This window comes from Anthonomus grandis, chromosome 10, assembly GCF_022605725.1.
Source record: "Anthonomus grandis grandis chromosome 10, icAntGran1.3, whole genome shotgun sequence".
NCBI classification, from domain to species: Eukaryota; Metazoa; Arthropoda; class Insecta; order Coleoptera; family Curculionidae; genus Anthonomus; species Anthonomus grandis.
Window position 1 is genome coordinate 11,822,071 of NC_065555.1, and position 12,845 is coordinate 11,834,915.

Below are 12,845 nucleotides of genomic sequence, written 5' to 3' on the forward strand. Positions count from 1 at the left end.
AAAATTCCAAATACTAACTTCTAGAAAATAGAAACCTTTATATTATTGACAAGCTGCAGGCAAATTGATAGGTCCTCTAATTCCTAGTTATAAGAAATATATTATATTTCTAGACTATAAGTCTTCCTCAGGGTTTTCCAATTAGCACATGCCTCTTTATAATAATTTTTCTGGAAATATTCCATTTATCTCTTAATGAAATGGAAATATTAGTTCATGCTGATGACCTGGTGTTTTTTGTCATAGGAAACAATCAGAGATGGCCTGTTATAAATAATTAACTGACTCAGTTTAAACGACCTTAGTATGACACTCTCTAACTGCAAGTCAATTCACTTTGTGTAGGGAAATATGAGAAATGATTCCCCTTTCATAACTATAAACCACATTAATATTACATACAAACATCAAATTAAATACTAAGAAGTATACCTCGATAAAAACTTATAACAAGTATATAAATATATTACATACGGAGAAGGATTTAAATGTGATCACATTTTTTTGTAGAATTCGGTTAGGTCCGTATTCTGTTACACTAGAAACAGTTTTTGGAAGATTTGCGCTTTCGAACTTGAATTATGTAAGTTTTCTTTTGAAACCGATTTAACTAATAAATACACCAAAGATTGATTCAGTGTTACACCAAGGACTTAGGAGTTATTTTGGGGTACGACCAACTGCAATACCAGTATTAGCAGAAGCAGGATTTATTAACTTGAAGTAAAAAAAAAAGTGACTTGCTGGGAGGTTTATATCTACTCATACCTGTTCTTAGGGGTACCAAAGAACATAAAGTATACAATCCGATTTATTGGAAAGCTTTAGATATACCATATTTGGTACAAGCTATGCATTATTTTGGTCCTTTTGACAATAAAATAAAGAAAAAATAATTTTGTATGCTTTGAAATAGAAAAAGAAATACAAATTAAAGGTATTTCCTGAATTAACCTCACTCTTTGAAAAAATGAACAGCAAATCAAAATTTCTAGTTAGTAACGCCACTCATATTTAGTTATAGAGAATTATTAATAAAGCCGATATTTGTACTGCGAAAATTAAGGAGGGTATCTGTTATGCTTTACACTCTAATATGCTCCAAGTTCTAATCCTAACCTATTCTAAAAGTGCAATAGAAAAACTTAATAGGAAAGAAATAGATCCAGAAAACAATGAAATTAACCTAAAGGTTAAGAGAATACTGATACAAGCCAATGAGATATTGAACTCAAATTATAATATAGCATGGATCCCTGGAAACTGCAGCTTGTCAGATGATGAATCTGCTGATGCTTTACCTAATATTGGTAGAGGACTTAATATCCCAAAAATGTTTCTCAATGATGTGTCTAATAAAGTTCCTCTTACCCTTTTTTTTGCGTAGATGTCCGACATCTCATATTCGACGTGCCTTTTATGTCCTGGTACCCAGACCATACTGATGTAGTTCCGAGTCGCCAGGTCATTGAGCCTGCTGTGGCATTCCAGTAGGAAAATTGTTGTATGTTTAGTGTCATAGAGTTCTGTATTCTAGGCCCCACTATTCCAACCCCAACTTTTTTAATTTTTGATCCATCCGTGCATCATATTTGCGATCGATTCCGTAACCACCTTGGGCTTGCGTACTGATGCACCCAGGGCTATTTCCTTGGATACCAAGGCCTTTTCGATTAACCTACCCATAGTAGATATTTTTCAAAAAAACTTATCGAAAATACTGAATGATCAGGCTTAAGAAAACTAAGAACTACCCATAAAAATCGGAAGAATCTACAAAACTTTAGAAATGTAGCTGAATAGCACACGTTTTATTTTAGGTTTAGTTTCTAGATCAACATTTCTATAAATCAAGTAGTTCAACTAAAGCTGAATTTGAAATATGACTATAAATTGCAAGGATATTACATTTGTAATATCAATCTTACTATATAATTTATATATATAATTTATATGTATATAATCAATATACATATAAATTATTTCTTTATGAACTTCAATAATGCATGTATCTCTTGTGATACAAGGGTTGTATAATCGTCTCTGTCAGACCAAGAAGCCATATTATCTGCAATTAATTTAAAAATTCCAATTTCTAATCACCTAAGAAAGCGAAGGTTATATAACAAATCAAGTTTTTCAAGATAAAGATGATTGCAATAAAATTAACTTTAATGGAGTTTATAGGTTATCTAATTCTCTAAATGAATTTAATGTTAAACTCGTTAGTTTATTTGACCAGTATTTTCCATTGAAAATCATATCATATCCATTGAAATTTCCATTGAAAATCATATATAATCAACAATGAGGCATATCAGGTGTTTGCATATTCTTAGGAGCATATTCTTATATAACCCCTCAGAATATGTGATGAATTTATACTGCGAAATATAGCACAAAAGAAATTTGGCGCATAGTGAATGACTTGAAAAGTCAATAACTTTTATTGCACAATTGCTAAGAATTGAGAAGAAAATATACCTATATTCTGATACTGATCTTTTTTCAATTTTGAGTCTTAGAGTTATGCACTGTAGAGTTATGGGAAAACATGAATGTTTCTTTTGGCAGAAGAATTTTGCCTAATAGTTAGTGCACGGCTTTGGTAAAACCTCTTTTTAGTGAAACTAATGATCCTTCCTGTTTTGACCGATCTCAATGCTTCAAACTCTATCAAAAATAATCGGAAAATTGTCAAAATTAAAAACTTCATTTGATAAAAGACACAATTTATTCAATAGCAAGTTTGGTTTTCGAGACGGAAATAGTAATAAGATCTAGCGTCTATCAGTATTAATGAATCCTTTACGTTATTTACGGATGACACTATTATTCGGTTGCAATAAATAATGATTTTAAATTTACTCTAATATATTTAAATTTATTAAATATAATGAACATAAAATTACTAAAGTAAGTACTATTATTAAGCTAACACCTTTTCAATAATTTTTTATATGTATGATTTTAATCTTATACGTCATACCTGCAAAGGTTAAGATTTTATTGAAATACACATATTTATAATTTGTTTATCTAATAAGATTGCAAATCCAAAAAAAAGATTTACTCAAAATTTAAAAAAATCGATTATGTTATCGTTAACTTTGATGATTTTTTTTTATAAGAACAGTAATTTTTAACAAAAAAAAATACCTTAGACAAGTGGTACTTATTTTAAAAGGTATAAAATGCATCTTTGAAATTTTATTGTATCACGTAACTCGCACAATGTGTAGCTGTAAGATAATTTTTGTAACTTTGTTTACGATTTTGGGTGCTTCAGCACGCCCAAATCTAAAGGAAACCTTTTCACATGCAAAAGTTGGATATGCTGTCCTTAACGAAACCGTAGCACCAGCACCAGATGGTTGTTCCATCACTAGTGTCAGCGACGTGTCCTCTGTTATCTCATCCTGTACCACCATTAATGTCGGATCTTTTGAGGTGCCTGCTGCCAACCAGCCCCTGATAATGAATTTAAAATCTGGTACTACAATTACATTTACTGGACAACTTGTGTTTGCTAAGCACGAATTTAGTGGCTATTTGATTGAGATTATTGGCAGCAACGTAAAGGTTGTGGGATCAAGTAGTAAGTACAACCATTTATCCTATCCTAATAAATTATACGTAAGAAAATATATCAAAATAAATATTCTTTGGAGGACTTTGGAGGATATTTATAAGAATAATTTAAAAAAAGTATAATTGACCATAGTGATCGTTTATCAATCAAATCTTTGGCTGCTATCATCGCCAAACTTATCCAAAGTTATTGATCCGATCTTATTGCCATTTCTAGCCTATCTATTAGCAGTAGATATTCTATTGCTAATTTCGTCTTACTAATTTTGATCATATTTTTTAATGCTGCTCTTATAAATTGGCCCTATTGAAGTAGTGCCAAAATTTTCATATATAATTTGCTTAAATTGGCAACGTTGCGCTTGATCGCTAAACCTGTTGTGATTTTATTTCTCTTATAAAATTGCTATAGAATTATTTTTGTGACTGCTGAGCATTATTCCGAGCTTGTTGGTGAGTGTTTTTCACTGTCTCAACAACGCATATGCCAAAAACACTAAAAACATTTATTTAAAACTCGCCACACCCGTACCTAGTGTCAACTTTGTACCCTAACCTGAACCAGGAGGTTTTCACATTGACCAGTGCGAAAGTTTGCCAGAGAGCATTAAAAATATAGTAAAGAAACTGAAAGTAAGCTATGAGTAATGCAGAGGCTTCTTCCATTTAGAGTGCGGTGGTGTCTCCAAGGTCCTATAACCAATGGCTTCATCTAACACTTTTTTGCCTGGTGTTGTAAATATTCATACTCTAGCAATCAATATAAAGATCGACGCATCAGAAATAACCAAATCGTGGAAATCGCCGTATCTACAAGTACCTTATCTAGCGTTAAATATGAATTAATTTAATTTTTTTTTGGTCGCTTTATCAGTAATAGACTGACATAAGGTCTAAAAAATTAATATGCTTATCATCCAGTTCTGGAGGCCACCACCCTTGGGTCTCTTCATTATTTGAAAACCCTAACCTTCTGAGGTAGCAGAAGGTTTCTAGGTCATACTGTTCTTGTCTAATATTATTATACGTAGTACTTACGTAGTACTACATATAATAATATTAGACCACAAGACCAGCTACTTACAAGCTGTACCATGCTATAAATGGCATACCGGCAAACAAAAGTTTATATGGAATTAACTGAACTGGCTGAGATGTATAATCATAGCACAATTGAAATTGGAATGCAGACTTAATGCCAAGAAAAATATTAAACCCAAGTTCATACTCAATCAACTTACCAGACCAAGCGAAATGGGATCAAAAATGGATAGAGCAAGAGAAAGCGAATATCCAAATTTTGGGTAAAAGTTGGAATATACCGTACTAACTTAGGGACATAATTATCTATCTGCCTTGAGAAACATTCGTCGATCTTTCAAGTGGAAGTATATGTCATTGAAATCTGTGCAAGACTGCTTAACCAAATGCAACTTTAAAATAGAACCATCAAAATCTACAGCGATAATCAGGTGGCTCTAAAAGCGCTAGATCCTCTACCATACTCATCTAGAACAATATGGAGCTGCAAAAATGATCTTATCCTACTTAGGGACAAAAAAACAAAATTACCCATCCATTGATACAGCGACATGCTGGGCGACTTGCAGGAACTTAGGCAGCTGATAAGCCTCTAGAATCCAACGTGACAGGGCCAGAACCAGCATTAGACATTGCCTACAATACGGCAAAATATTCAATTCAATTAAAAAAATCACAGCCCTCGGGTATAACAAAGCAAAGCGGTTCTAGGAGAGATTAGCAGGACACAACCATTTGAAGGCTTTCATAGCGGGCGCAACCAAGAAGGTAACAGATACTATAAGGGAACAAAAACTCACAGGAAGTACCTAAATGGGAATATTTACCGGTCACTACAGACTGCGTCACCGCATATCTGCGGTAAGGTTTGGCAATATCTGCCTTACCTAACCAAAGACGGAAGACATTAAGACTTCTTCCAACCAAATTATCGAACACCTAAAAAGGGGGGAATTGATTGGGGAAGTAAAAACCTCTAGGAGTGAGGCACAGTAGACCTATAGACCTAGGGTCGCAGTGGAGGGACACAAGGTACCTCAACCACAACAAACATTATTCAACAACACAAACATTATAACTTTGTTTAATGCTGAATATTTGGCACATTCAAACAATTTTGAATATACCCGACCATATTTAACAGCTGGACAATTAGAAACAATACACCCAACAAATGTTGGGTGTATTGTTTTACTGTTAAGGGGGTGACAAGAGCCCCCAAAATTTTAAATGGAATGGGGGATCAAGTGATTTTTATGTGGATTCTAACCCTAAAGTTTTAAATCGTTACTATTTGCCTAGTCGATATAGGGGCTAATAAAAGTTACAAAAAAAATGTAAAAAGTATAATTTTAAATAAAGGGCTTAAAGATAAAACCAATCAAGTAAATGTTCAAAATGTTGGCTTTCGACTTCCATACAATAATACAGGTTTTGTTCAAACCTTTCCCGTACATTTTGCAAAATTTCTGTGGTGATTTGACGACATTCATCAATTATTCTTTGTCGCAAATGGTCTAGCGATGTTGGCTGACTAGCATAAATTTTAGTTTTTAAATGGCCCCATAAAAAAAATCTTACGGGCTTAAGTCCGGGGAACGAGGAGGCCATTCAATAGCTCCTCTTTTTCCAATCCATTGTCCTGAAAACGTTTGGTCCAAATATTGATGAACCCTTGCAGCATAGTGGGGTGGCGCCCCATTTTGCTGAAATACTAGACGATTTTCCAAGTACTCGTTGTTATTTTCTAGTCTCTTCACAAATGCTAGATGAATTGTATTTTCTAATAACTCCAGATATATGTCTCCTGTTAAATTGCCAGGTAAAAAAAGGGGCCTACGATATGTTTACCAAAAATGCCAGCCCAAACATTTAATTTTTCAGGATGTTGTGTATGCACCTCACGAAATATTCTGGGATTTGAATCAGCCCAATAGCGACAGTTGTGACGATTCACAGTACCGTTTAGGAAAAAGGAGCATTCGTCAGAAAAACATACATTAAATACAAAGTGTGGATCATTGGCGGCTTGTTCAGATATAGTTTCACAAAATTGTACTCGCCTATCAAAATCGTCTTCGTTTGATTCTTGTACGAGATGCATTTTGTACGGATGAAACTTGTTTTTATTTAATATCTTCTGAATGCTGCTTCTCTTAATACCAGACACGGTTGATAACTTCCTTGTGCTCAGTGTAGGATCTTGCACAATATGGCCTAAAATAGCTACTTCTGAAGCTTCATTCACCACTGGATTATCCATTTCGCGCTTTTTATTAGCCACAGACCCAGTTTCCCTAAATTTTTGAACCAATTCCAAAATGTACTTGCGATGGACCTGTCGATTAGGGTGTTGTAGTGTGTTAAAGAGCTGGGCAGATCTATTAGCATTTTCATTGTTCGCAAAGAAAAGAGAAATTATTTCAACTCTTTCAGCAATTGAGCAATCAAGTGAATAAACCATTATCACACTCAATGTTGTAACTAACTAACTTTAAAGAGCTATTTGTTTGACACACTATGATCTGACAGCAGTAATTGACAACCACTATTAAACTTCAAAAGGTTGCTATAATAACAGTCTCAACAATAACCAAGAGTTCCCTTGCAGAATTGGCATAGATACCTACGGGTATTAAAAAAAACAACAGAAAGTACGGTTCACAATGTAGGAGAACAAATTTTTTTATATTTATTTAACTGCTAAATTTACAAGCATTTTAATTTATAAAAAATGTTGACATGTTTTTGTAACTTTTATTAGCCCCTGTATCGACTAGGCAAATAGTAACGATTTAAAACTTTAGGGTTATAATCCACATAAAAATACCTTCAAAATAAGGTATGACTTGACCATCCGTTCCATTTAAAATTTTGGGAGCCCTTGTCACCCCCGTTAGGGCTTTGCCCTCAGGGGGGCGAAACTAGCAAAAAAATGGTTCCCCCTTAAATCAAAAATTGACGGGTCCGAGGATTTTTTCGCAAATGTTCTGAGGGACCCAAAATAGACTCTGTTTGGTTTTCAAATGGCCACCCTGTATATGGAACATTGTGAGAGTGTAGGAGCCAAAATCTAAATATCGTCCAGAAATATTACACAACAAATGCGCCAACCTTTGCGCCTAAATTCTCTAATAACTGGCTTAGTTGTTTTTGTAAAAATATATGGGGCTAATTGGGGAAAGACCAATAGGTAAACACGTGAAGTCATATAAGAAATTTTCAAATTTAAATCTTAATTATTTCATAAATGATTTGTGCACTAGCACTTGGTAGTATGCATTTTTTAAATCGATTGTAGCCATAAAGCTGTTGTCTAATTAACTTTAATAGTCTTCGATAGTCCTCTAACTTAAAGTGAGGAGGGTCAAAAAATTTACTAAGCTTTTTTAAATTTAAAATAAACCTTTTTTGTCGATTAGTTCTGTCCACCAAAAAGTAAATTGACAAAAATTGCTTAGGACTATCAGTACACATAATAAACACTTTATGATTAAGTAAGTCAATAACGTCCAAGCTAACAGCAGAAACTGAGGGCATCTTCAAAGAACATTGAGGTAGCTCCCATGATTTTTTGATAAATTGTATTTTTATCCCTATTATCTACTCCAGCACTCTTTTATTACTAGTTATTTGTGACCAATTAAGGAAATAAAAAACTCTTTTATTTTCAAAAGTAGATTTGCTTACCGCCGCTGCCATGTTCCGTGTTGTATACAGTTCCCTTGGTTCAAATTTCTCTTCGAGCGAGTTGGCCCTTCCTGCCCCTCTCTGAAATGGGCCTCTCCAGTTTAAAGAACCTTTTTAAGAAGTCTTTTGTCTCGTTTGCTGATATATTCAAGAAGATGATTTTGCTTTACATAGGTTTAATTATTTACTCGACTTCTCAGCTGTCTTAGCTATTTTGATCTTTTTCTAACATCTTCTCCAAAATGATATTTATCAATCTTTTAATTATCTGCAATTTCTTTGGCCTGAGTATTTAAGATTGTGGACACTGATCTTTTCTTTTCATTGGATATTTTTGGAAGGAGATCTAATAGAGACACAACATGATTTCTTTCCTTGCGTCTTTATTAAAAAGTAAAAAATTCATCTCCATTGCTAATGCTGAAAGGCTTTAACCTAGTTGAGTTTACCAACCTACAACGTTTTGATCAGCCTTTCTCGAAAAATATGACAAATTGAGATTTAGATCCTCATTTACTATTGGAGGACTTTTATAACTTGTTGGAAAACGATACTTCTTGATAATAATTCATATCATTTCAAATCCCAGATTGTTATGCAAAATAAAATGCCACCTTCTGGCTCTTCCATCATGTACAAGAAAGGACTTTTTGACGCACCTTTGGGAATCCAAATCTAAACAATTTACCAGTTCATGGTCAGTCAGGTCAATAACATCTTCATCCTTTGCGGGAAGTATCATCAAAATAACAAGAGACAGATGGTCTGGTATTTTTTTTGAGTTTCGCCAGTTAGACGCTGTAATTGACTATCAGGAAAGTCAAATAGCATAACATGTAAGAATATATACGGGGTGTTTCAGAACTATGGGATCAAACTTCTGGAGGTTGTTCAGTGCAACAGAAGAATCCATTTGAGTATAGGAACCCATGTCCGGAAATGCGTCACTACGCCATTACGGCCCTAAGACGCGTTAAAATTTATAAAAATCATTAATTACCTAAATAGGATCTGCGGCATTTATTTTTACCTTTTGTACATGATACCATAACAACAATTAATTAAAATCAACGCTTATCAATGTCAATTCTCAATGTCATGTTTAAAAATTTTATAGCTTACAATTTTTAAACATTAATTGCTAATGGAAAACTTTACCAATCAAGAATTGGCGGATATGCATTTGGCATACGGAGCAACAAACTGCAATGCACAAGCAGCATCGCGATTGTCATGAACGTTATCCCGAACGACAGCATCCTGGATACAAAAAGTTTATTGCGGTTCATCGGCGGCTCGCTGAGACAGGCATGTTTAAGAGCAAGATGCAGGATACTAGTGTTGCTCGAACCGTAAGAATGGTCGAATTTGAAGAAGAGGTGCTTCAGCGAGTTGCCGATGAACCATCAAATAGCACACGTGACGTCGCTGAGAATATGAGTACGAGTAACGCTTCTGTCTGGCGGGTACTACACGAACAACAACTCCATCCTTACCACTTCCAGAAAGTTCAAGGTATGACGGCAGCCGATTATCATCCTAGAGTTCAATTTTGTCGATGGCTTCTGGATCACATCATTGCCCAACCAAATTTTTTATGATATGTTTTGTGGACCGATGAAGCCTCTTTCACAAGAGACGGTATTTTTAATAGTAGGAATAGCCATGTTTGGGACGAAGAAAATCCTTATGCAATTTTTTCAAGAAAACATCAGAATCGTTGGTCTGTCAACGTATGGGTAGGCATTGTGGATAATTATTTAATTGGGCCATACCTTCTACCGGAACAGGACCTATTTATTTGCGTTTCTTGGAGGAAGTTCTCCCAGAACTCCTTTAAAATGTTCCACTAAACGTTAGACAGCAAATGTGGTTTCAGCATGATGGAGCGCCGGCTCACTTTGCTGTACAAGTACGCGAGTATTTGGCTCAGCGGTTTTTGGTTCGATTTTTTCTTGTGGGGACATGTAAAGTCTTTAGTTTACGAAACTCCAGTAGAACCAGAGCTATAGACTTAATTGGACGAATAACAACAGCATTTAAAATCATTCAAAACGAGGATCAAATTTTTAGTGTAGTCCGCCGAAATCATATGCGGCGTTTAAATCGGTGTATTCAGGTTGGAAGAAGACATTTTGAACAATTGTGGTGATGGTATCATATACAAAAGGTAAAATGCATCAGATCCTATTTAGGTAAATAATATTTTTTCTAAATTTAAACGCGTCTTAGGGCCGTAGTGGCGTAGTGACACATTTCCGGTCATGAGTTCCTATACTCAAATGGATTCTACTGTTGCACTGAACAACCCCTAGAAGTTTGATCCCATAATTCTGAAACACCCTGTATAGTACTTTCCTTATAGAAATTTCGAGATCTGGACTTATAAGGCGGGCTTAAGGATCGATATTATGCTTGTGTGGAACATCCACGTCGTCGTAGCTCTTGACGAATTGCGGATCTAGAGCTAGATCTTAATGACGAAGAGCTTTGTCGACGCCTTGTATTATAGGAGAAGTTAAAGCTTCAGGATTTTATTAGGGATTTTATATCGCCTGAAAACTTTCGATCCCAGCATGACGTCTACTTGATCTAGACCGAGTTGACCTTTTGCTTTTAGTAAATATTTAGTCTGATAATGCCTGCTCGAGCCACTTAATAAGAGCCTCCAAATCTCTTCAAGTATCCGTTTCTTATAAAGTTTTCTAAAAACCTAGTAAGATTCCTTAAATAGTTTCAGTTCAATAAAAAAAAGTATATGTCTTACCCGTACCGCATAAAAAAGCAGGATGACTGACAAAATGACGGCTGATAATACAGGGGACTGGAATGTTTTTTCTTCTTTAAAATCTGTCCCAATGCACAAGAAGCACTACTACTTTTAACAAGTATAAGAGATCTTAAGAACAAGGCGCCAAAGTATAATTAACTTTTCTGTTGTGGATAGTTGTTGTTCTTGTGATTAGTTCGCAAGGATACACTTAAGAGGGCTGGTGAGGGTAGCGATATACATGGGAAATGAATATGAACCTCTTTTTTATTAAAAGATTGAACTTTTGAGTAAGGACGTAAATCCCGATATTTTCGAATATCTCTGCAAAAAAACTTATGCCACAACGCTTAACCATTAATATTATTTTCATTGTTTTCCAGCTCATCAATTCCATGGTCATGGAGAATTATATTGGGATGGTAAAGGAGGCGCTGGTTCCACTAAGCCAGTCTTTATGTATCTAAAGGGAACCAGCGGTTCATCATTTACTGGACTCCATCTTTATAATTGCCCAATAAGATGTGTTGCTATTGATAGTTCTAATGATATCAGCGTTTCTGGTTTCCTAATAGACAATCGTGCGGGAGCACCAGTAAGCACAGTTTTTTTCTTAAGTTTAATATAAAATTAATAAGCATAATTTTTCTTGTTTTAAAATAATATGTCTCTTTTTAATTTAGGGTACTGCTGCTTCAGGAAAAGAGGGTCACAACACTGATGGTTTCGACATAGCAAATACTCAATATCTCACTTTAAAAAATAATGTGGTTTATAATCAAGATGATTGTGTTGCCATCAATAATGGTGCTCACATGCTAATTGATAGCGTAAACTGTGATGGAAGCCATGGTTTTGATATTGCTACTGGGATGTCCACCACAGATAAAACCAAAAATATTGTAAATAATATAACTTTCCAAAACTCTCAATTATACAATGGGATGTACGGTCTTCATATCCTAACCTGCAATGACGGCGGTACTGGATACGTCAGCAACATTAACTACAAGAATATAACCTTTAGTGGTAAGTAAGAGGGATCAATCATAGTATCTTTTTGTATATAATAAGATTCTTACTTTGCTTTACTATTTTTTTTTCTATATTAGGCCCTTCTGATTATAGTATTATGATTCAACAAGACTTTTCAAATGCCTCCCAAGGATCAACCAAAAATCCAACAGGAAACGTACCAATTTCAAACGTAAAATACCAAAGTATAACTGGTGTAATGAACGGAAAGTATTCTTCAGCTCTTACTATTCGTTGCGCGGTTGGAGCATGCTCCGGTATTGCATTTAACAGTGTTAGCATCACAAATGCAAAGTCTGCCAATGAGTGTATGAACTACAGTATTAGTGGCTGGTGTTAAATTTAAAAAAATGATGCTTTGGTAAAATTTTTATTTTGTAAATAAAAATAAAAAAATATATTTATTTCATGTGTTTTTCTCCAATTAAACAAGATATCGATTAAATTCATATTAAAAAAGTTTCGTGGCTCAGTGGTTCCAAGTGTTTTAATATTTTTTATCATTATCCAAAAAGTAGATCGGAGAAATGGTCAAATTACTGAAAGCAATAAAAGCCATGACTTCGATATGAGACCAGCGTTCCAAAAACTCCCATGGCAACATAGAAATCTTGATAGTTACCTTTGGCTAGCCTCTTCTGAAATTCCAGAGTTTATTGGCTAAAAACCTTAACGTTTAATATAGTACAGCTATCTCGCTCCTATCATTTACGAAGAA

General features: G+C 34.6%; 1 protein-coding gene across 1 annotated transcript; it reads left to right on the top strand.

Annotated features, from left to right (window-relative positions):
* The first annotated feature begins 3,209 nt into the window (after positions 1–3,209).
* On the top strand, positions 3,210–12,531 carry LOC126741698 (uncharacterized). Its single transcript, XM_050448228.1, has 4 exons — positions 3,210–3,598; positions 11,476–11,687; positions 11,776–12,121; positions 12,205–12,531. Exons 1-4 carry the CDS (start codon positions 3,235–3,237, stop codon positions 12,465–12,467), a joined length of 1,185 nt encoding a protein of 394 aa, XP_050304185.1. The 5' UTR covers positions 3,210–3,234; the 3' UTR covers positions 12,468–12,531.
* The last annotated feature ends 314 nt before the right edge of the window (positions 12,532–12,845 follow it).